Source organism: Neofelis nebulosa, chromosome 1 (genome assembly GCF_028018385.1).
Source record: "Neofelis nebulosa isolate mNeoNeb1 chromosome 1, mNeoNeb1.pri, whole genome shotgun sequence".
Classification (NCBI taxonomy): domain Eukaryota; kingdom Metazoa; phylum Chordata; class Mammalia; order Carnivora; family Felidae; genus Neofelis; species Neofelis nebulosa.
The window spans coordinates 131012593-131038141 of NC_080782.1; the positions used below are offsets into that span (position 1 = coordinate 131012593).

The 25549-nt window shown below is 44.7% G+C and overlaps 1 protein-coding gene across 1 annotated transcript in view; it reads right to left on the reverse strand.

The window, feature by feature from the left end:
* LOC131519224 (uncharacterized) overlaps positions 1-25549 on the reverse strand; it is a 67033-nt gene that overhangs the window by 33385 nt on the left and 8099 nt on the right. Inside the window, exon 3 of the mRNA XM_058742086.1 lies at positions 19584-19678. Within this exon, the coding sequence (XP_058598069.1) occupies positions 19584-19678 (95 nt within the window). The remainder of the gene's footprint in view (positions 1-19583; positions 19679-25549) is intronic.

Here is a 25549-nt window from a genome sequence, read left to right on the forward strand (position 1 = left end):
ACTTTGGGACTTCTGTGAATAAAAATACTACAGACACTGGTGGACATATGCATTCACTCCTCTCGAGTGTACACGCGAAGCGGAATTGATAGTTTATGAAATGGGTATAATCCCAGCTTTCGTAGGTACTGCTACATATTTTACCACATGATATTTCTGCCAGGAATGTATGAGGGTCTGCCAATATTTGGTATTATCAATCTTAAGTCTCAGTCCTTTGGGACGGTATATAGCATATCTTGTAAATTTTAATTTGCTTATTGACTATACACATATGCAGTTTTAAGATGTTGCTGATCCAGACTTTTGCCTATTTTGTCTTTTTCTGATTGACTTGCTGGAATTATTTTTACATTCTAAATATAAGTCCTCTGTCAAGTACAATACTGAAAATATCAGTCTGTGACATGCCTTTTCACTCTTTCACTGGTAACTTTTGATGAACAAAAGTTCATGAAAGGTCAATTTATCATACACTTCATCTATGACTAGTGCTTCGTGTATCCTGTTTAAGAAATCTTTATTTTAATATCAAGAAATCCAGTGGACACAGAAATAATAACAACAATCACTAATACTAGAAAACACAAAGAAGTAATGGAGAAAGTCTGACTGTGAGTGTGGGAAAAACTGGTTCTGATCATGAGGGTATGCCTGCTTGAGTGTGACGTGCAAAGCCTGGGATTTGTTCTGGGACGGGATGGAGGTGAGAGGTGAGTCTCTGATCAGTTTAACAAACATGTGCTGGTGTCCAGTTTGGATGGGGTGCCATGCCAGATGTTGCAGATGGCTCTGTGGGGCAGGGGGAACCTGGATGACTGGCTCAAGAGAAGGACCACCTAATTTCATGTGTGTTAAACTGGACCCAATCCTCCAGTCCCTGCAGACTTCCCTTAATCCAGGCCCTGCTCCTCCTCCTCTGTGCCAGAGCTTGCAAAGACAGAAGTGTTGACACTTGTCCAGCTGGCTCAAGAAGGGGAAATTCTGCCTCCTTGAGTCACCACAGCATAAGGAGCTTCACATAACAAGCACGGGACTACAAATGATCACTATGCTTGTTTCGCTATGCTGCATCACTTCCAAAATCCCCTGTGATGCTTTCGAATGAAGTCTGGATCCAAAAACTTTCCCCATGTTTCCCCTAGTTTGAACAGAACAATACCCAGGGAATCACAAGCTGATTTGTAAAACTGACTTCCCCAAAGAAAATAAAACAGATCTCAGAGTCAAGGTTATAATATATAGTCTGGAGTGATCAAGCCCCCACTTCTGCTGGGGGGTGGCAGTAGAAGGTTAGTGTGGCCCCTGTCACCTTGTCAAGAGGACCCCAGCTCAACAGATGGACACAAGCCACTTTCTGTGACCTCTAGGAGAAAGCCAGCTCTAGAGTCCCTGGGACGGCTTTCTCCCCATCCAGCTCAATGGAGATATACTGCACACGGCCTTGGGAGCTGACAGAAGTGGTGCACAAGTCCCCAACATCATTGCTACAGAAGCATACCTTCTCTCTAGGGCAGGGCAGGGACCACAGCTGGGTGACAGACATTCATTTCTAACTTGTCCACATTACTAGCCTTGGGGAAAACCACAAGTGATCTCTAGCAGCACCCAGGTTCCTTGTTTGCACCTGTTCCCCACCCCTCCCCACCACCTCTTCCCATGTACCACCCTCTCACAAAACTCAGAACTCCAGAGCAGGGTCAATCAAGGGGTCCTTGAGATCCACAAATGGTATGTAAAATTCTGGATGTTTGTACATCTAGTTCCTTTAATTCTGGAAGGGCTGTGTGACCTCAAAAAGACTAAGAACCACTGGACCAGGACCTCTTTAAATAGAAAGCATCGGTTTAATAAAGCTAATTTGCATTAATGAGTTATGCATCTTTAGCTAACTGCACTTCCAAAATAACATCTTGGGAAGGAGAATACTTAAGTGAAAATATATTTCTAATGGCAAACTTGAGGTATAGTTAAAATTTGAGTGGGGGGAGGATGACAACGAAGCACGAGGACCTTCTTGCTTCCTTTAAGCCACTCCCACTGGTGCATACAACCAGTTTTTCTAGATACTTTTTTCTAGATACCAGTAGTCTACTTTTCAGAGGCTACTGGAGTGAAGACAGGAGTTAGTGACTAGGATGTGTCCAAAGACACAAGCATTTCTCAGATGAAACACAGCCCCTCAGATCTGAGAAACCCTTGAGGCCACTGAGGTTCCTAAGACCTTAACAAAGAAGAGAGGATTCCCACCATGACTTAGGGGCCCAGGAACCCTGTTTCTATCATCATACCAGATCTCAAGTGGGCAGAGTGGCCTGGAGCACATGTTCCCTCCTAAAAAGGCCATGTCCCCAGAAGCCCTATGTCTGCTGCATTCTGGGTCCTCACTCTCTGCTGGTGACAAGACAGAGCTGTCCTTATGAGGAACAATCTGAAGATCCGGCTCTTGCTCCTCTGGTCTCTCAATGAGCTTCCTGACGTAGCCAAGGCCCTGCCCCCACTATAGTCAGGAGGAAGTGATTCTGTAAGGTCTCCCAGGGACTCCCGGGGCTGGCTCAGACATCAGACTGTTAAATAAGTGGGATTTTTTTCAGTGTTTTCAGAAACTGTTGTTTAAAAAAATATATAACCATCCAAACTGTTTACGTAACCCTTGGGAAGTCTCGACAGATATGGCTCCTTCTTTGTAACTGTGGCCAGGACTTAAAAAATAAAGTAGAGGGGCTGTCAAAATCAGAGAGGCTGTCATGTTCTAGCTCTGTGCTTTTGTAACCTAGTTCAATATTTTACTCTACTTTGAGAAGTTTCTTTTCATGCACTTTTCCCCTTTTCTGTTTTGCTTTCCCTTCATTGTTGGCTGCTATGCCCTGAACACCCCTGACAGTTACTGGGAACATCACAACCATTACCCTGGAAACCAGAATCTGCCCAGAACTCAGGTTTGTAGGGATGTTTAGAATGACTATGCTGGAATTCATTTAAAAGCCTAGCAATATTCTATTCTCATAGATATTCCAGGCCTACGTGCCTACATATTCAGGCTCTACATGGCTCCCTTCTCCCCTCCACACAGTTGCAGGGTCTGCTCTGTCTCTGGGTTGTCCTCTTGGAGGTGAGCATCAGACCACTTGGTCCAACTCTCAGAGGTTCAGCTCTCTAGATTTGTGCCAACAGAATCTCTATGGTCCCTAAACCACAAATTCTGAATTATGATTCTAAGGGGAATGCAAAGCTGCTGGAGGACAATCACAGTGTGAAGGCGATGGTCTGGGCTTCCTTCTGGAATCACCCTGGTGTCTACATTACTCAGGGCCAATCATCCAACTAGAATCTGACTTTTGTAGGAAAACATGCACCCCCCCCCTTTTTTTTTTTAAAAAAAAAAAAGGCTATTCTTCTTTGGTTTAAAGCAGTGGTTTGGATCATAAACTTCACTGGTAAAAAAAGAATTTGATGAGAATTATGTGTCCACCAAATGCACAATTTGATACCACTTAGGAGAGAGGGTGGGTCCAACCCCAGAAGATAAGCCTGTGAACCCAGAGATAAGGACTTTGACCTTACAACTGGCCTCCTCACACTACAAAGCTCTAAGAATTCCCAACCACTGCCAAATCATCACCAACAGCCAAGGCCTCAGCATAGAACCCTCCTTGCTGATACCTGCACTGAACACAGTAATAGAGAAGACAGAGGCGCATGGCCCTCGCCCTGATAAGAAAACTGTAGAGGGTGTCCTGAGGAGAAGCCCAGGGAAGAGTGGAGGGTGTGACCACCCCAGCCACAGCCTCCTTCAGATAAGGGACAGTGGCCAAGGGACATCTAAAGTGCGTAGAGAGTCTGGGCCAGCAGTTCTTCCTCTGTTCTCTCCACCCACCCTCATCCCTGCCAAGCTCTGATGTTAGCCCAACTATGCCCACCCCAGAGATCCTCAGCCATTTCCCACAGGTCCCCTCCCAGAGGAGTTCTTTAATTTCTTCTTACACCCATAAGGAGAACGAGCGATGAAGAAATGCAAAATCCCAACTCCCAAAAATGTGGTTTAAAAAGGGAAGCCCCCCAAAAGTTCCCATCTGTCGACTGAGGCAATAAAATGATGACTTAAAAAATTTGGGGTCTTTCCAAGTCATGGAGGAATATATGAACAGAGGAAGATGTGCTGTAGTTTTGAAACTCTGGCTTGGTGCCACACTTAGGTGATACCCAATGACAGTAAACACCCTCTCTCCAAAACCCTCTGCCCACCTCACCCTGCCCATATGAAGCCCAGACAATTCAACATTTATTGACCACGGACTGTGTGCTTCCAACCCTTCCAGGCGGTGGAGTCCGCAGCGTCGAGGTGCTTTGAGGGGCAGGTCAATATTTCAGTCAATATTTTCTGTGTACCTACACTGTGGTGGGTTTTGAGGTTTGAGGGGGCAAGATTTTGAGAAAAGCGTGGCTAAGAATACTCCAGCTTGGGAAGTATTGACCTACAAATAGCACCACAGGTGCAAGGAACAATTGACTGCATGGGGCGATCAAGGAAGGTGACCCAGAGGGGTAACATTTAAGCTGGGCTTTGAAAACACATTTTGAGAGGTATAACTGGGGAGAAGTGGCATTCCAGGCAGAAAAAACAAGGTGAACAAAGGTCAGGGTTGGGGTGGGGAGTGGGAGGGTTATGGACAGCTGGTTGTGTGGTGTGTGGCAGGTAGTCAGGACAGTGGTGCCAGAGCAGGGGGTCTGGGAGCAGGAAATAAAAGGCAGGCTGCAGTTCCTGGTGGGCATGGACAGAGTGGCAGCTTGAAACTTCAGGATCTGCCAAACCATTTGGGTCAAGGTCACATTTTCTCCTGGGAACCTCCCAGCCAATGGCAGATTAAGGCAGGAATGCTAGGACCTGTCTATTTCTACCCAGAGTGTGACTCACCTCGTGGGCAATCATCTCTGCATTGGAACCATTCCCTGGGCTGGCTGAGACCTTCTCCACGCTGCAACATGGTTGTAGGATCTTCCCACCCACTTCTTCCTCAGGACTGAGACCCCTACCACAGTCAGACTGCCTCCTCCTGCCCCCTTCTCTTTCTCTTTCACAGATGTTACCTCCATAAGTCTCTTGCACTCCACGTGCCATCTGGGTGCGTGCCTCCCAGAGGGGACCCAAACAGACTGGAGAGGTCCCTGGATGGATGCTCAGTGTCTGGGCTCTGTCCTGTTGGCAGTGAGAAGCCATCGAGGCCTCCTCAACAGGGAGAGGTGCGATCACATCTGAATTTTGTGAAAGTAATCCAGCAGCAGAGTGAGGAAGGAACCAGTGAGGAGGAGCAGTATGGTGAAATGACCGTTTAAAAGGACACGGCAGGGGCGCCTGGGTGGCTCAGTCGGTTAAGCGTCCGACTTCAGCTCAGGTCACGATCTCACGGTCTGTGAGTTCGAGCCCCGCATCGGGCTCTGGGCTGATGGCTCAGAGCCTGGAGCATGCTTCCGATTCTGTGTCTCCCTCTCTCTCTGCCCCTCCCCCGTTCATGCTCTGTCTCTCTCTGTCTCAAAAATAAATAAACGTTAAAAAAAAATTAAAAAAAAAATAAATAAAAGGACACGGCACTTACTGATAAGAGGTTTTGGCAGCATGCACAATTTACTATGTAGGTACCTGTTTACTCAACAACCTCAATTTTAGAAGTCCTATAGGAACAATGGCACAAATGCGTAAAAATATAAAGACGAGGATGTTTATAGTAGCCTCACATATCAGTCACATGACGGTGGAAAACTCCACATTCATCTGCAGGAGGGAAGATGAAAATATGGTGCATTCATGCAGTGAGATAATACCATGCAGCCTTTGAAACATAGGTGGTATAGGTCTCTTTGTACCATCTCAGAAAGACATACACAGTATATCGCTATTTTAAAAAGCTAGTTGCTGGGGCGCCTGGGTGGCTCAGTCGGTTAAGCGTCCGACTTCAGCTCAGGTCATGATCTCACGGTCCATGAGTTCGAGCCCCGCGTCAGGCACTGTGCTGACTGCTCAGAGCCTGGAGCCTGTTTCAGATTCTGTGTCTCCCTCCTCTCTGCCCCTCCCCTGTTCATGCTCTGTCTCTCTCTGTCCCAAAAATAAATAAACGTTAAAAAAAAAAAAAAAATTAAAAAAAAAAAAAAGCTAGTTGCTGAACGCATATACAGCACAATCTAATATTCATGAACAAAACTGTGCCTATGTGTATCTTTTACGTTTGTTTGTACAAATAAGTCTGGAAGGAGCTACTTCAACTATTGATAGAGGTTACTTCTTGAGGTGGTAGAGATTTCACTTTTTACTATGTATTTTTTTTTAATTGAAGTAGAGTTGACAAACAATATTACATTAGTTTCAAGCGTACAACATAGTCATTCAAAAAATCTATATGTAATACTATGCTCACCACAAGTGTAGCTACCATCTGTCATCACACAAGGCTATGTTTTGTGTTTTTATAAAGCAGTATTCATACAGAACTTCTGGCTTTTATTTATATTTTGTTTGGGACTTTTTTGCATTTTCTAATTTTTTAGGTGATGAATATGTTTCATTTCTCTTATCAGAAAACAAAATTTTAATTAAAAAACCTCCATGTCCACTTAGAAAAAGATATAAAAATTCTTCATATTACCTTTCCATAGAAAAAAAAAAAAAAAAATGGGACAGTTAGGAAATCTGTCAATGGCCTGGTCTAGGTAAATAGGAATTTGAGGTGAGCTGGAATAGCGCTGAACACAGGGTGGTGAAGACAGGAGTCCCAGAAGAAGCCAAGAGTGCTATCCTGGGTAGTGGGTGGAGAAATCAAAGAGGGGGGAGTGGGGGAAGGCGCAGGGGGAGTATGTGTGCTGAGTGTGCTGGCCTTCAGGAGGCTCAGGCCAGGACAGCTGGTGTACGTGAGAGGTGATATTGGCTCTTGTCCCACACCTCAGGAGGCCAGTTGGGGATCAAAATTGATGACCTACAGGAGATTCAAAACTCACCAACAGCACTCACCAATGGACAAAAATGCTAAATATAAACAGTGAACCATTAGGAAAAAAAACCTAGAAAGATATTGGTGGATATTTATCTCATCTGAATGGAGAAGGACTTCAAATACAAAAGCAAGTAGCATTTTAAAACTCTAGAAATTTTAACATTAAAAAAAACGCAACATCTCTGCTTTAAAAACAAAACTCATAAACAAAATCAAAAGGCAAGCAAAAATGGGGAGAATAATCACACTTACAGAGAAAATATTCTTCCTATGTAAAGAACACAGATAAGTAATGAAAAAACATGGTCCAGAATTAAAAAAAAACCAAAAAACACAGAGCACTTTGTATTAGTTAGAATTTGGTGCAGTTACATATAACAGAAAACAACACTGGCTTAAACAAGATGGAGGTGATTTCTTTCTCATGTTAAAAAAAAAAAAAAAAATGCCCAGAGGTGTCAGTCCAGGGCCAGCATGGTGGTTCTAAGAGTCATTAGGGGCCTATACTTTTTCTAGCTCATTCTACCCCAACCCTAGGGCACAGCTCTCATGGTCAATGTTGGTTGCTTGAACTCTAGTTATAGTGCTCTCATTTAAAAAAGTAGGCTGGGGAGGGGCGCCTGGGTGACTCAGTTAAGCATCCGACTTCAGCTCAGGTCATGATCTTGTGATTTGTGGGTTCAAGCCCTGCATCAGGCTCTGTGCTGACAGCTTGAAGCCTGGAGCCTGCTTTGGATTCTGTGTCTCCCTCTGCCCCTCCCCCTCCCCCTCTCCCCCCCCCCCTCCTCCTCCTCCTCCTCCTTCTTTCTCTCTCTCTCAAATAAATAAAACAAACAAAAATAAAGTAGGTGGGAGAAAGGGAGAATGAGTAGAAGGGCACACGCCTCTCCTTTTCAGGCAACTTCTTGGAAGTACCTCATGATACTCTCACCTTACATCTCATTAGCCACAACTCACTAACATGGCCATACCTAGCTGCAAGGAAGTCTGGGAAACATAATCATTTCGTTGGCCAGCAAAGGGCTCAGCTAACATCTGGGTTCGTTACTAAGAAAGGGGACAATGGATACTGGGCAGCAACTAGCAAGCTCTTGCATACATGTGAACGGAATTATCAAAATTAATACAAATGTAAAAGATTTGTAAAGGGTCAACCTTACTAATAATCAAGTAAAATGTAAAGCAGCCCTCTTATGGTTTCCTCAAGCTATGATCTTGAAGGACTGGCCAGACAGGCAGGAGATGATGTCCTAATAACAACCTCCATATAGCTGTCCATGGAGAGAGTCCCAGGGTAAAGGCCCTTCCACCCGCTGAATAGCTCCTGGCGCTTCTCCCCAGGGTCTTCCTCCAACCTAAGTGACATCAGATTCTGTAAATGCTAGGAATGGACAAAATTCTTCACCCAGGGATTCTCTAACTAAACTATGGCTACAGTTAAATTTTAGGTGTTTTTGAAAGTTCCTTAAAAAGTAATATCCTCATGCAAACTGAATCAGCAGTTTCAGAACTAAAAAAACCTCTGCCCTGTGCTTGGGGTGTTACAAACTAAGCATGAAAACTGACCACTGAAATAAAAACCAATGTCAGGCAGAATTAGGCAACCCCAAGTTAAGTCTTTTCGCAAATTCAGAAACTCTACTTCAGCTCCGAAGGATCGTAATGTCAATGCTGCCATACCTCAGAACACACAGAAGATATGGCAAGTGTGGAGTATGAAGGCTTGTCAAGTTCTGAGGCCTATTTTTAATAGTTACTATGCCTTTCTCCATTGCGGACTGTCTCCAGGCCCTTCTCATTATTTACTAGAAAGACTGTCTTTAGCACCCATTTCTAATTTTTGCTCTTCTTAAATGGTTGTGGATAGGGAAACAAAAGTAGTAACAGATATTTAGTGGAATCTGGGGAGATAGGTGGTCTTCTCTGCATGGGGAACAGTGGGATGTAATGATTAAACATACACATGCTTAGCCACAAGTATCAGGAACACTTGGATTTGAGTCTTAGTTCTCCCCTCTGCCCCATAGGCCCTTGGACAAGTTATCAAACTTCTCTGAGGCTCACGTTCCCTGTCTTACAATGGGGTGAATACAGTGCTTACCTCCTAGAGTTTATCATACTGTCAGGGTCCTGCAGGAAACAGATGGCATTCTCAAACTGGAAGGGTTTAAGGAAACCAACAAAGAATAGAGGGGTACTTTGGGTTAGCAACGGTGGAGAGCTGTTACCACCTCCAGCCTGAAGGTGTGAAGGACGAGGGTAGGGAGCCCAGAGAAGGCGGCTGTCGGAATGGGTGAGTTAGGCTGTAATGACCTGGGGTGGAGCCAGGGGAATAAATTCTTTACCTAATTTTCCTGTGTCCACTGATCTCCACTGGCCAAAGTCCGAAGCCAGAGACAAGGTACGTGATGACGTACTGCATACAGGTCAGCCTCCTGGGGCACAAAGGAGGTGGAGGGGGTGGGGAGCAGATGTGATGGGGCATGTGGAAGAGCGTTTGGGAAGGTTAAACAAAAACAGAATGTGATGAGCTTAGCACAGTGCTTGAACATAGTAAGTCCACAAATCCTCAATAAATATTGATTAATTTTAGACTTTGGTCTCTCTCCCTCTCACTCTCTTTCTGGCTACCTTTTTTATTTACTGCTTACTTCCTGGTTTTCAACAGGTTGAGATGAGTTCCAAGTAATCAAGTGAGGTTATCTATACTGGAGAGTTTTGAGAGAGTAATGAGTGTGTAAAAAAGATTACCAGGGACTCTGAGGGCTGGAAATGAGAGAGGGAAACAAAAGAAGGGGAGAAGGTAAGAGGCAAGGAGGAGAGAAAGCGTATGTTCCCTATCAGGCTGGAATAAACACAGCATTATTTTACTTTATGATCATACTATGCATTTATTGGGATGTGATAACAGTCTTGGCAATTTTACAGCCTATTGAGACTCACCAGAGAGCCTAGTGAGACTTGCAAAGAAGGTCTTCCTGCCCTAAACACAAACTTTTGTTCCTACTTCTAGATTAATAGATTTTATCTTAGGGCTCCCTTCCCTCTAAAAAACCAGCAGTCAGATGTGTTCACGTGGAGGGTTCAGGTGACTCTTCTATTCTGATTTGGGAAATGGCTGCTCCGAGTGAGTTGGTCCTCCCATGGACGGCTCCCGGTGGGAAGGGAGGCCCGAGATTGGTCTGAGCTCGTGAACCTCAGCAGTCCTTTTCTCAAGACTTTGCCCGGCACTCACTTGGCCCCCTGGGAACCTCTTAACTCCACAAGCCACTCTCAGATGTCTGGTGCAGGCTCTGGAGCATATTCTTCTCACATCTGCCTCGCCTCCCCTCCCCTGCGAACCTTCGCACAGGTCGCTGTGCCTGGAACACACGCGTTCTCTTCTTTGCCTGGCTAACCTCATCCCCTCCACGACCCCTCAGGTGTCATCTCACCCAGGGAGCCTCAGAGATAGTGTCTCCTCCCTTCAAGGCCCACAGGGATTGGGAAGCCCCTCCTTGGTTCTCTCCTCCACAGCACTTCCCACACAGCCTTGGTTTCCTGGCCTAACTGTCACAACAGATTCAACACCCTTGAGAAGGGACGCTGGCAGGTCCATTTTACTTTCACCATGTCCAGTAGAGTGCATGGCACACAGAGGACACTCAGTAAAGGTTTCCTGAATGGATGTTTAGGGCATGATTCAGAAAATAAGAAATGTTACAAATCCCAGAGCATCAAGTTAACTAAGCTGTGTGTTCTAGAACATCCTTCCTCTCCTACTGGCACCCTGGCTCTCCTGCCCCAACAGCTATCAGGACAGGTAATCTTGTGACTATTCACCTCCTCCAAACTCCCTCTTCTTTTTCAGGTATTCTCTTGAACACCACTTCCTCAGAGGCCATCCCTGACCACCCAGTGCAACATAGCTACTTGGTCACTTGGTTACATATTAGTGTACTTTAATTTGCTACACACCACTTAATCCTACTGTTAACATTTTATTTATGTGTTTAATTACCTCCTATCTTCACCACTAGAGTAAGCAAGATCCGTTTGATCAGGGATAGGTGTTCACGGTTTTAAGCCCAGCATCTAGCACAGTGTGTGCCACACAGCAAAGTGTTCATTACATATTTGTTAAGTGAATGCATGCTACTGTTACTGTGTTCTGATTTAATTCTACGTGTGTCTTCTATCTTTGCTGTTGGATCAGATACTCCAGAGAAACTTAGAAGGGCCTCCTTTATGGTATTGGAAGTGGGGAGGGGGAGCTCAGGTCCCTTCCCAGGCCAAGATGGGGTATGCTGCCTGCCTAGAGCTTCCACGTGGCCAGATGCTGAGGGTTCTCAGCCCAGTGTCTGCAGGTCCCAGATGCTGGAAATGCTCCTCTGGCTTTCTGTGAGAGCAGCTCCAGCTGCCCACGGCCCAGACGTACAGAGGAATGTGTCCAAGGCTCCTAGCTGGCCTGGCAGCTGGGTAGCAGGAAGCAGGCACAATGGCCACAGCACTGAGGATAGATGTCTTCCTTTCCCCGTATGGCCACCCCCAGAGTGCACATCACTGTGTGGCTAGCTGCAGAAACTGGCCTTGCTTCATGGTGGCTGGGCAGTGTGGCTCTCTGGCTCTGCTGTAGAGCAGGGCTAGCTTCGAGAAGCTGGAGCCCTGCTCCCGCCCCTCCTATTCCTGCAGAAATTGCTCTGCCAGCTCAGTGGTGGGCCAGGCTTGGAGTCTCTCACCTGCCCCTGGGCCTTCCTTGAAGCCCTCTGGTTTACTGGAAATCATAAACTGTTAGAGACAGCCTTTATCACACCCTGAACAGTGCACTCTTAATATTTAACGCCAGAGGCTGAAACAACCAGGGACGCTGGCCTCCTGGTTACTCCCAGTGACTGATATTTGCACCTGGTAATTGAGGTCAGATTTGCTTCTCTTAAGTCACATGATTTGCCTCAAGGCAGGAAGGTGTCGGGGGCCACTTGTTGCAAAGGGCCCAGGAGGTGATTATAGAAGCTGCAAAGGTTGTGCTTCTCAGGGAGCCAGACCTGGGAGCATGGAGCTGAGCTGGCAGCTGGTATACCCATGTGGGGCCTAAACCCCAACATTTCACTGAGAGCAAGCTTAGGATACCTTCTTCCCTCTAAAACACCTGCTGTATGGAGCCACTTTAAATCCTTCCTGGAATTGGGTGGGGCATTAATTAATTAACTAAAAAACTAATTAGATAGGTTGAATAGGCCACCTGGAAGATTCTGGTCACTTAAGGGTCTCCAAATCACAGTATAGGCCCCACCCTATCCAGACACCTAATCTTGCTCCAGGCTTTGCTTGACCTCAGGTATTTATCTCCTGGTTGTCATGGAAGCTGCTCAGATAAACAGAAACACAGCCAACCCGGCCCCTCTGCCAGCCTTGGATCCTTCTGAGAGCAGTGGAGCTCCCTGGTGGCCACTGGTGGCCCTGCCCGCTGGGCTGGAAGCAGCACTACACCAACTCACACGTGAGGTCTCTTTCACACGGTCTCCTGAGGCACACAGTGGATGCTCAATAAGTGCTCACTGCATGAAGGCACACCCGGGGGGTATGTTAGTTCTCAGGCCTCAAGGTCCCTAAAAAACCCCTCAGTGGCTGCTGTGGTCGGAGCTGATCCACCCACCCCAGTCACGTCAGGGACCGCAGGCCAGGCTGGATACAGCCACTCAGCTCCTCAAGCCATCCAGTTGGCCCACAGGCCACCTCTCTGCTCTAGAGCCCAGTAGACACAAACCTGTGGGGAAGGAGCCAGCTGTGGTCTGGTGACTCAGTTGGAGGGAAGGCGGAGACGATGTCTGGTTACACCAGCACTGGATGCCACATACCACAGACACAGCGGCAGAAGGCCCCACCATCCACATACCAGTGGAACGTCACCCTTGCTGTCTGTGCCCAACCCAGGACTGAGCACACTCTCAAAGTGAGTCCCTAACTACTCCTGAGGATGTATGGATAGCCTGAAGGGGACACTGCAAGAGGACTGAGGACGAAGCCACTGTCCCTACAGACCCTAAAATGGCTTCCGGAACAGGATCTGCAGCGTCCTCAGAAAAGCTTCTAAGGTCAGGCAGATGTTCACCTCTGTGGCACACAGCTTCGTCCAGAGAGAGGGCTGGGGAACAGACCAGACTACGTGATCTCTCGAGGCCACCAAAGTCAACCACTGCCCTGTTTAAGGGAGGCAGGCAGGGGCTGAGTGCGGGCTCTGGTGTTGGGCCTGGGAAGCTGGGGTCTGCTGTACAAAAGCAGTGTAGCCTTGGGCATCATTCAACCTCTGTCTCTTCATTTGGTTGTTACATGAATTAAAGAAGATAAATAAGTAAAACTTTATTAGAGTAAACCCTCAATACATTTTAGCTATATAGTTATTTTTTTCATTCAAAAACACCAAACTAAACAGAGAAGAAACTGTGAAAGATGACATGGCATTACACAGCAGCAGGAACCGAATGATCCCCCCCAGATAACAGAAATGACTGCACATAACAATACAGCAAAGAGAGGTTTAAGCTCCTCGGCTCATTTTAAGCTCCTGAGTCATGGCAGATGCACAGCCTCTGCGAGGCTGAGCCACACGTGAAAGCTGTTTCCACCCACATATTAGTGGAGCCCAGTGATGTGCTTAATAACAATCAGAATGATAAAAATAGCCACAACAGGCCATGCACATGCACGTTTGCATATGTTACTTTATTTCATACTGCATATGCGTGAGGTAGGTATTCTCATTCCCATTTTCCAGATATAGAAACTGAGAACTAAAGGGGCTAAATAACTTTCCAAGCATGCCCCACCCATCCACCCCTGCACACAGAGAAGCAGAGCTGGGATTCAAATCCAGGCCTGACTGTGGACTTCTCCACTGCACTATCCCACCTGAAGCAAAATTCCAAGTGCTATCCACTTCCTGGGAAAACCCATCTGGGCAGTTCTTAACTCTCCCTTACCAGCAGTAAGGGGACCCCACTGTGTACCTAAGACCAATGGGAACAGTCCTCTGACCACAGGGTGACCAGGGAAGCTGCAAGGGACATCTGCTGCCCCTGCCTCAATGGCAAATGTCAGGTTTCTTTTTCCAAAGGGTTTTAAGGAGACTCCTCCCATACCCAGTTCCCAGGCTTAAGCCTGAGAGTCCTCCTACAGCAGTAAGGGCCCAGCTCTGCTCAAGGATGGAGAATTCTAGAACACCCAGCTGCCATCTGCATGCCTAGCCCAGCGCCCACCCCAGGCCAGGCTTGGTCCCTGTGAAGCCCCAGGGGGGTCCGCAGGATCTGGCCAGCACCAGGCAAGGGTGGAGCAGAGGAGTACTGGAATCACACCGCCCCCAGGCCCACTATGCCTCTCAGAAAACAAAGAAGGAGGCCCCCAATCCTCTGCTCCCACAGGTGCCCGGGATTGAGAATCTTGTGTGTTGAGGAAGCCTTGCCCTCCAATCCCCGATAAAAGCCAAAACCAGCTACCAGAGGATTAGCCTCAGACACAATTATCCATGTGTATTAACATTTTCTCTTGGAGACCAAAATGAATCTCAAGGCCAGAGCACTGGCCTGGGACCCCATAAGCCCTGGCTCCTACTTCCAGCTTTGCCTCTAACTCTCTACATGACCTTAAGCAAGTCACTTAACCTCCCAGGTCTAAGGCTTTCCTTCCTGTTAAATGGTAATAATTACAGACAGTCATCATTGTAACCATCATTCCCTGAGGTTCTTCTCTGAGCCAGGCCCTGTGCCAGGAGCATCGTCACTTCTATCCCCGGAGTGCCCTCTCAGGTAGGTACTGTTTTCATTCCCATTTTCAGACAAGGAAATTTTGGAGGAACCAGGGTCCACTGTTAGTATAGGTAGACGTGGGTCTCAGTATCATGTCTGTATATCTACTGTGACATAAAGAATTAATTCATAAAGATCAAGGACAGAAGTAAAAGTGTTTTGAAAGAAAAAAAAAAAGAGGAGGGGTGCGCTGCATAATAGAAATACAAATTGCAACCCCCTGGACATGATTTAAGGGATATTCCTAATCCATTTAAGAACCTTCTGTGAGATCTGTCTACAGAATCAGAGACCTCTAAGATGAAGAAAACCCTCAATAACTCATTTTTTTTCCTTTCTCTCTCCCGTTGGACAGGAATGCTCTGCCTACTCAAATTCCATAGGTGAGACCAGAAGGATCAAGCAAAGGCAACCCAGGGACTCAGGTTGTTTTGTGTGTTGCCTTAAGGCGGCTCAGGACATCTTAGGTACTTAACTATTTGTTGCATAGTCTGTGAAGGAGTGAGCAAAGGAATGAATGGAAAACTTTAGTACAGACGGAGTCCTCTTGTTCTCCTGCCTGAGCTAAAGGATCAGGGCAGTGACAAGAGTCGACTTGTGCTGTGGCTGCAGCTGTGCTGACACCCTGCCCAGATCACAATCAGCCCTGCGGCTCCCATTTTGGAGGAAAGGCTTGCCCAGGGACCTGTAGCTCCAAAACTCCTCAGGCACTCTCTGCAGCTCTTGGAACGTGCCTGGACTGTTGCTGTGCAGACTATGGAGGCCTGGCTGGGTGCCTGCCCCTGCTTTCCCAGGGCTTCATAAAGGCTGGGAAGTGACTTACCCCAAATCCCTCATCTCCCCCTTATCGGTTCAGCCCAGGGAGTGACGCTGACAAACAAATGCAGTCATGTATAGACTCCCAGGGTCACACAAGGGTGGAGCTGGCTGAAGCCTTGGTGATCTGAAGATTCAGGCCAGTGCACGCATATATATATATCTACCCTGGGCTCTGGGGGATCCAACCTCCACTAGCCATGTGACCTTGGAGAGTTATTTGAAAAGAAAATATTTGAAAAGCACTGGTTTCCTCAGGTGTAAAATGGAAATAAAAGTCTCTCCTTTAAACAGTAAGCTTGTGTTCCTGTTCAAAAGTCTTTACTTCCTATTCTTTTTTTTTTTTAATACTTTTTTAAGTAATCTCTATACCCAACGTGGGGCTCAAACTCACAACTGCAAGATCAAGAGTTGCATGCTCCACTGACTCAGCCAAGCAGGCGCCCTCTTACTTCGTATTCTTTAGGGTTATTAAAGTCAAACTGCTTGGCTTGATAGTCAAATCCTACCATCACCCAAATCTTGTCAACTACCCTACTCATCATCACGCCTCCCAACTCCAGTTTGCTGTCATGTCTGTATGCCTACGACTATTACCCACTTTCTTTCTCCCATTTGAGTTTACTAAAGTCTCAGGGGCAGGCCTCACAAAGCCTTCCCTCACTTGGGCTTCTCTGGCCATTCACAATTGGGCACTCAGAGGTGTTAGTACTGTATGTCAACAGGTAGGAATAAAGCTTTGACTCTCAAACCAGAAGGTGGGATCCTTGAGGGCTACCATCTCTTATGATATCTCTCCTGTCATGCATTGAATGATACCTAAAAATTCCTGTTGACTCACCCGAAGTCAGAATTCAGTTAAAACACCCCCAAAGGAAGGAAAATAGAGATAAAGAAAGAAATTGGAGGCAAACTCAAATCACTCCTATTTCTGCAGGTATGGTTGGTGTGAAAAGAAAAACAATGCTCTCTAACTTCAACCGAGACATGAGAAGTAGAGGAACTCCCTAAAAACAATGCATAGAATAAATCACAAAGACTAGCCTCACTTAGAGATTTCAGGAAGGAAAACACAGTTAAACTGAAAACTGTTAAGTCCTGTTTAAAAAAACAAAACAAAACAAACATAATAACAAAAAACAGCCCGGAAATGTTTTTTAGTACTGCATCTATCAAAGTCCCTTAGGGGCTTGATTTGTCTTTTAGTACATTCTTCCTAACACCTGCTTTTACTAAAAACCAACAGCTCAACACCAGAGCTTTGTGAGTCAGAAGCAGAGTGAAACTGGACACAGAGGTTCTCAGCTGTGAAGCACGTCACCCAGTTAACAAGCAATAACCATACTAAGTATTACCAGTCAGTGCCCTGCAGCCATGAGGGTGGGCCAGGGGAAGCTGGGCCGAAGGCAGATGGGTGTCACACATCACCCCAGATTCTCCTCCCACCTTGTTCCTCTCTCTGGTCCCGGCTTCCACTTCAACCACCCAGCAGCCAAACACACCCAGAAAAAAATCCTTGTACCACCCTCCACCCAGACTAATTCCACATCATTTCAAGTGAGACCTCAGGACCAATACATATTTCTTTCCTAATTTTTTTAAGGTTTATTTATTTATTTTGAGGGGGGGGAGGATGAGGAGGGACAGAGAGAGAGGGAGAGAGAGAATAGCAAGGAGGCTTCATGCCATCAGTGCAGAGCCTGATGAAGGGCTTGAACCCATGAACCATGAGATCATGATCTGAGTTGACATAAAGAGTCGATACTTAACCAACTGAGCCACCCAGGCACCCCAGCCTATTTAAAAAAAAAAAAAAAAAAGTAAAACATAGAACTTAGAATCTAACTCAAGTGATATGGAGAATTAGATCTAGACACCTTTTGATTTTAGCCTTGTGTTATATAGTTAATCTCTCTGAATGGAAATCTACATCTACACAAAAAAATTGTCCCTTTAAGTTACAAACAACATCAACATAGTTCTATTCCTCTCTTAAATCTTTAAAAACTGGAATTGCTCATTACAACTTACAGTCATAAAACTTACAACTTACAATCATGGCCCCCACAAAAACCCACACTCCAAAATATTCATAGTGTTATAACAGCCAAAACTCAAATCAACTCAAATGTCCATCAAATGATGAATGAGAGCCCAAAGGCAGTATATCCACACAATGGAATATTACTTGGCAATGAAAAGGAATGGAGCACTGACACATGCTGTGACATGGTGCGAAGTGAAAGAAGCCAGACGCAGAAGATCACAGGTGGTGTGGCTCTATTTCTATAATGTCCAGTATAGGATGTCTAGAAACAGAAAGTAGATGAGTGGCTGCCAGTGGCGTGGGGAAATCGGGAGAGTGGAGGTGGGTGACAATTTAGGGGGTACACTTTCTTTTGGGGTAATGAAAATGTTATAAAATTGACTCTGGTGATGGATGCATAACTGTGAATATATTAAAAGCCATTCAATCATATATTTTTTTTGTTTATTTTTGAGAGAGAGAGAGAGAGAGAGGGAGAGTACATGAGTGGGGGAGGGTCAGAGAGAGAGGGAGACAGAGGATCCGAGGCAGGATCTGTCCTGACAGCAAAGAGCCCATGAGGGGCTTGAACTCATGAGATCATGACCTGAGCTGAAGTCAGATGCTTAACTGACGGAGCCACCCAGGCGCCCCTCAATCATACATTTTAAATGGATGAATTGTATGGTGTGAGAACTATAGCTCAGTAAAGCTGTTTAAAAAAAAAAAAAAGTACAAGGAAAAAATATCTCACACAGGCTAGTGACTGTTGCTTGTGAAAGTGATTGGTGTCAATCTACTAGTTTGAAACATCCACAGTGAATGTGTCCTCGAGGCTCTTTGTGCTGAGGGGCTAGAGAAGTGCCCCAAAGTAGCACTCAGGAAGATGCCCCCGGGACAAAGAACAGCTCTTCTTCCACTGGCCACAGTTTTAACTGCAGCATTTTAGAATGCTCCGATATCAGGAGGCACTTATGAGTGGTCTGGCTTATAACATAACTGACATGGGTGACACTTCAGCTGTGGGTTGTACCAGTCATCAGAGGTAAGCTGAGACAGGGTCACACTCAGGGCGCTCAGGGTCGTCACCATGTGCACCCTCAGATGGGTCACCAGACCTTCTGCACACAGAGGAAGACTCTTCCCACTTGTCTGATTTATGGAGGTTCCAGACCCTTCAAATGAACCATAAAGCTACCTTGCGCCAAGTACACAAGGATATGCATAAGGCAAATAGTAACAAAGGCAAATTTTGCTAGTGTGTCAATAATTCAGGTTAAAAGAAATAAAGAAAAATAGGATTATGTGAAGTTAGGATGTAGATTTAAGAGAGTGAGGTTATTTAGGGACTCTAATTTTGTTTTCCATTACTTCTACTTTGTTCCTTTTTCTGGTCTACAAGCACAAATATGATTCATCCTGTACCCATAGGTGGCCAGCCTCATTTTCTGATAAGAGGCAAGAGTGACAGAGACCTTGGGCTGCACACCCTGTCTTGCCACATATCACCTTTGTACATAATTTAATCTCTGGGCCCTGGTTCTGCATTAGTAACAAAGGAATAATATTTGCTATTTGACCAGGTTTTTGTGGGGGCCAAATGAGATATAAACCGCATAGCAGTACCTGACACACAGAGTCTTGGGGCAAAGCAGGCAGAGGGTAGGATGAAGGACAGGGATCATCAAGCTCCTTGCAAAGAAGGACTAGTGACACTGAAGGAAACTGTCACAGAATCCCTGTCACACACAGCCCTAAAGGGGTTGCAAGTCAGGAAAGAACAGCATCAAACCAAGCAGGTGCTGAAAATCAGGAAGTCTCTCCTAGATCTCATCACAATGCCAAGAAGCAGCACAATGGCCTTAGCCTTCTGGACAGAAAGTACTCTTATTCCCAAATAGGAAACTTAGAATTATTATCTGTGGAGGGCGAATGGGGTCGAAACAGAACATCAACAATCCTCGCACAACTGCTCACATTGCGGGTTGCAGAGGGGAGTCCATTTTCTTGTCTCCCTGCTGTCCAGCCTCAGGGCTGCTTGCGGTGCAGACAAGTCCAGGGAGTGCTGCCATCTGCAGGCAAAACAAGAAAAAGCACAAGTCATGAACCAAATCATCCATCTGAAGTGCCTACCAACTGCCCTCCCCCACTCCCACCCCTGGCCTGTCCACAGGCAGCTGCAACAGCTGGGTCCACCCAGGTGCAGGAGCCAGGAGAACCCACTCAGTTCAATTTGTGATCCCACCACAGAGTCACGACATAGTAAGAACTGTAAATTGTAAACTATCAAGGACTCAAGCATTTCTTAATAGCAACAACAAGCAAACTTACACAGAGCTCACCAAGTACCGGACACTGCTCCAAGTGATTTACATTTAGTAACTCATTTAATCCTCACAAAAATGTTTTAGGGGCGCCTGGGTGGCTCAGTCCATTAAGTGTGTGACTCTTGATTTCGGTTCCAGTCATGATCTCACAGTTCGTGGGATCGAGCCCCAAGTTTGGCTCTGCACTGACAGCAGGGAACCTGCTCTCTCTCCCTTTCTCTGCCCCACCCCTGTTCACACAAATGCTCACTCTCTCTCAGAATAAATAAACTTTTTAAAAAATTGAATATTTTAGGGGCGCCTGGGTGGCGCAGTCGGTTAAGCGTCCGACTTCAGCCAGGTCACGATCTCGCGGTCTGTGAGTTCGAGCCCCGCGTCAGGCTCTGGGCTGATGGCTCGGAGCCTGGAGCCTGTTTCCGATTCTGTGTCTCCCTCTCTCTCTGCCCCTCCCCCGTTCATGCTCTGTCTCTCTCTGTCCCAAAAATAAATAAAAAACGTTGAAAAAAAAAATTAATAAAAAAAAAAATTGAATATTTTAAAGGTCTCTGCTGCTTTGCCTGGTTAGTAAGTTATCATTGAATAATTAAAATGAAGAACTTGATAATGGCCAATTTCAAAGAGGGGTCAGCTATGAAAACTTTGAGAGAGGGTTTGAGCATCCTGCATATCATGCATCCCTCATTTATCAAGCACCTGTTATGGACCAGACACTGCTCTAGGACCTGGAATGAACCCAAAAGACAAAGTCCCTTCTAACGTGGGCTTCCATTCTGGTGGAGGGATGTGACAAGAGAAGGAGCAATAAACGCTGTGCAGAAGCAGCAGCAGGGTAAGGGAACAGAGGGTGATGACAAAACCATTGATATGCATTCACTTATTCATTTATCCCCATGTACTTATTAACCATCTACCATAAGCAGGACATTGTGCTGGGATCCAACAAAGGGCAAAACCCACACATGGTCCTTGCCTGTATGGAGTACTTACTCACATAGGAGAAGCATATATTAATCAAATGATCACTGAAATAAATGCAAAGGTATAACGACCTGTGGTTAAGTGTGACAGCAGAAAGGCGCAAGCCACTATGAGAGCATCCTAAAGAGGCCTGATCTTGTCTGAAGCCTTGGGAAGACCTGCAATGAAGTGTAGGGTAAAAAACACGTGCAAAGGCTGGAACACAGACAGCAAGCCAGAGGCTGGGTAGGAAGAGAGGACGTATGGGGAGGCAGCCCTTGTATGGCACCCCCAGCCCTGAGAGGCTTGCATCCTCTGAGGACTGGAGCACCATGTGAGAATTTTAGGCAGAGGAGTAATGTGATTGGATGTGTGTGTGTTTTTAAAATGCTGTACTACGTGGTAGGCTGAATAATGGCCCTTCCAAAGATGTTGATGTCTGAATCCCTGCAAGTAGTGAATATATCCCCTAACATGGAGAAAGGCAGAATGTGATAAATTAAGGATCTTGAGATGGGAAGATGATCTTGGATTATGCAGGTGGGCCCAATGTAATCACAGGTGTCCTTACAAGAGGGAGGCAAATGGAGATGTGACTATAGAAGAGGAGCATCAGAGCAGTACAACCTGAGAAAGACTTGTTGGTTCGAAAGATGGAAGAAGGGGCCATGAACCAAGGAATGCAGGAAGCCTCAAAAAGCTGGAAGAGGCAACTAAATGATTTTCCTCCAGAGCCTCCAAAAGGAACACAGCCCTGATGAAACTTTGATTTTAGGACTTTGACCTTCAGACTTTGTGGTAATCTGTTATAGCAGCCACAAGAGACTAACACACATTGGCTTCTGTGACAAAATAGTCAAGAGGTAATGAGAAGTAGGGACCAGTTGGAGGTCACTGTGTTATCCAGGCAAGAGATGTGACAATTTGAATCACAGCAGTGGTGGCATTGGGGGTGGAGAGGAGTTGAGGGACCCTAGGAAAGGGGGAGTTGGCCAGTCAAAGGTCTTGCTACAACTTGGCAGATGTCACTGGAATGCTGCAATAGGCCTTCTTGAGGCTCAGGACCAGGCTGTGTGGCCCTGGCCAGGGCCCAGCATCCTTTGTAGAAAGAGGAAGCCTGCACCAAGACAGTGAGACCACTCTCAGAAAGAGACATCTCATCTAGTCTCTCAATAGGGACCTGCTGACCCCATTCCCACAAAAGAATCCAAGAGTTTGGAGAAAAAAGTTCTGCAGTTTGCTAGGAATTTCTACTAGGCAAAAGGTAGATATTGTTTCTGCCAAGCATTAGACCTTGCAGTGAACATATTTTTCTTCCCAACAGAGGTTTTGTAAACCTAGCAAGGAGACATCCAAATTTAAACATATGTATCTCCAACCCAGCTTGATGTGGGGCTCGATTCCACAACCCTGGGATCATGACCTGAGCCGAAATCAAGATCAAACACTCAATCAACTGAGCCACCTGACCACCCTGGTTTCCAATTTTCTGATAGCAGAAGTCTCACTGAGAGGAACAGCTTCCTATATAAGAACATTCATTTAAAATCTGTATCTGGGGACGCCTGGGTGGTTCAGTCGGTTGAGCATCCGACTTCGGCTCAGGTCATGATCTCACAGTTCCTGAGTTCGAGCCCTGCATCGGGCTCTGTGCTGACAGCTCAGAGCCTGGAGCCTGCTTCGGATTCTGTGTCTCCCTCTCTCTCTGCCCCTCCCCTGCTCATGCTCTGTCTCTCTGTCTCAAAAATAAATAAAACATTAAAAAATTTTTTTTAATCTGTATCTGAAGCTCTGATTATTCTTTAGTGTCATGTTTTGCACGTTTTAGTCATCCATACGTCACCATAACTATTTCACCAAAATTAAATACCATATGTACTATACTTAATATTTCTCTTTAAATTAATTAATTCCTGCCCTTAAATAATAAATGAATCTTAAAAGCAAACTTTATTTACTACTATAAATGGAAAACCAGCATCTTATGTCATAAAGGAAGGCAATCTTACAGACAAACACAATGGAAAACAAAAAACCGTTGTGAAAATATAGTTAAGATATTGCTATCCTTTTGCTCATTCTTTGATATCAAAAGGGAGATTGGGAAAGTTTAGAGAGGTGTTAAAGACATAGCGGCACCAAACTGACAGCTTTCTCCCTCCCTTGATCAGAACACTGAAAAGGAATTGACAGGGAATGAATAACTTTCTCAATATGCGAATCCTGTGAGACGACGCCACATATGTGTTCCACCTGGAATTACCCTGCACCACCTGACATCACCTCTCATAGGAACATGTCTTAGAATATAGTTCTAGAAGTAGAATTATTGCAATAAAAGATGTCGACACTTTAAGAAGCTTTTGATAGGGGCACCTGGCTGGCTCAGTCGAAGGAGCAAGTGACTCTTGATCTCGGGGTTGTGAGTTCGAACCACATGTTGGGTGTAGAGATTACTTAAAGATAAAATCTCTAAAAAATTACAATAAAAAAAAAGCTTTTGATAAACACCATCCAGATTAGTTTCACCACAGTTTTAATGTAAGAGTGCCCACTTGGCTCCAACCTCAAATAGTTAAGTATTATAAACACAAATGTTAAAACGTTAAGCGTTATAGTGTAAGATATTCACCAGCTGAATTTTCAAAGCGATTTTCATATTCCTCTAGCCAGTCTCTGACCCTGGGGCAGGACGATTACATGAACCTTCAGTTAGTGGTAAGTTTACACAAACTGATATTGCTCTTGGTTTAACCAAGCTAAAGTAAACTAAGTAAAACATGAGGAAGTGACTAGCATTTGCAAATACTTCAGAATGTTTTTGTGCCAGCAAAGGTCAAATGAGGCTCAGAATAGCATGGATTCCAAAGTAGACTTTTGAGAAATAAGGAAGCCAGAGAAGCATTACTCATGAGACACCAATCACTATAAATAATTCAGAAAGTCAATGAAAACTCTAAAAGAAACATATGTGTGAGCCTTCCTATCCTAATGTGATAGGGCCACTGCACAAATGCAGTTTAATGCACTTGTACAGATGAATGCAATTGTTAACAAAAGATTTCTAAAATAGAAAAAGAAAAGTGTATTCTGAAGTATGAAGAATTAATAACAATAGGAAGCTTCCAGATTATTTCAGTAATTCCTGGGCAGACACTTAATGTGTGTTCGCACCTATGAGGGAAAGTAAGGGAGAAGAGAATTAAAAACATAAAAAGTTTCTTATGTTTGGGAAGAGGTTAGAGGTTCTGATTAACTTTTGGTGTTTATAGGAAAACATAAATTTGTTTATGCTTAAGAAATTAAAGAGGGCTCCCTGTAAGTTACAGAATTCCAACTCATTAAATAAAAAGAAAGAAGAGGGGCGCCTGGGTGGCTCAGTCAGTTCAGCATCCGTGTGACTCTTGATTTTGGATCAGGTCATGATCTCACTATTCATAGGATCGAGCCCCGCATCTGGCTCTGTGCTGACAGCATGGAGCCTGCTTGTGATTCTCTCTCTCCCTCTCTCTCTCTCTCTGCCTCTCCCCTGCTTGTATAAGTAAACACTTCCTCTCCCTCTCTCTAAAATAAATAAATAAACTAAAAAAAAAAAAAAAGAAGGAAGGAATGGAAACAGATACCTTGATTAATCCAGAAAAAGTCATAAGAACAAAAAGAAAAGGAATAACTCATGATAAATATTTGGCAAAACAAGAAGGCAGAAATAAGGCCCAAAATAAATATATGGTAAAACCTTGAATTGTGAGTAACTTGTTCTGCCAGTGCCAAGACAAGCAAACATTTCTAATAAATTTTAACTTGATAAATGAGTGATGTCTTGCAATATGAGTAGTACATGACACCAAATGTTACGTGATCACAACTGAGCTGATGGTTCTTGAAATTTGCTTTGATACACAAGTGCTTTGGTTTACAAGCATGTCGCTGGAATGAATTATGCTCGTAAACCAAGGTTTTACTTGCATGCCAATTAAACTCTACTATTAAAAAACCAAGACTTTCAACTTAATTTCCTATTAGTTGGAAAACAGATAAATAAATTATGATATACCATTTTAATGGATGTGTGTGTGTGTGTGTGTGTGTGTGTGTGTGTGTGTATACACCAGAAAAAGAGGCCCAGGACATTCATAGTTTAGAAAAGTTGCAGAAAAATGCATAAGCAGAGAAAAGGATCCAGAAGATCACTAATTTGGTAATGGTGGTTGCCTATAAAGAGTGCGATTATAGGAGACAGGAGCAGGTTTTCCTATCTCACTTTACAAGTGCCTACACTGAATCTATTACAAATAGCATATAACCAAAGAAATAAGAAGGAATGAAATAATAAATATAAGGGCAGAATCAGTGCAATACAAGATACACAGAACAAAAAATAAAGGTGATTAATAAAATAAAAGTATTTCTTTGTGAGGTTTTTTGAATTTGAATTTATTTTTTAATTAAGTTTTTAATTTTAAGTATGGTTAACATACACTTTTATATTTGTTTCAGGTGTACAATCCAGTGATTCAACAATTCTATGTATCATGGCTCATCACGATCAAAGTATTTCTTTGAACACAGGGAGACAGAACAAGAATAATATGGGGATAAAAAAGACTACAGAAAAAAAAAAGGCATGACAAATATGACAGACATTTAAAAACCTATAAA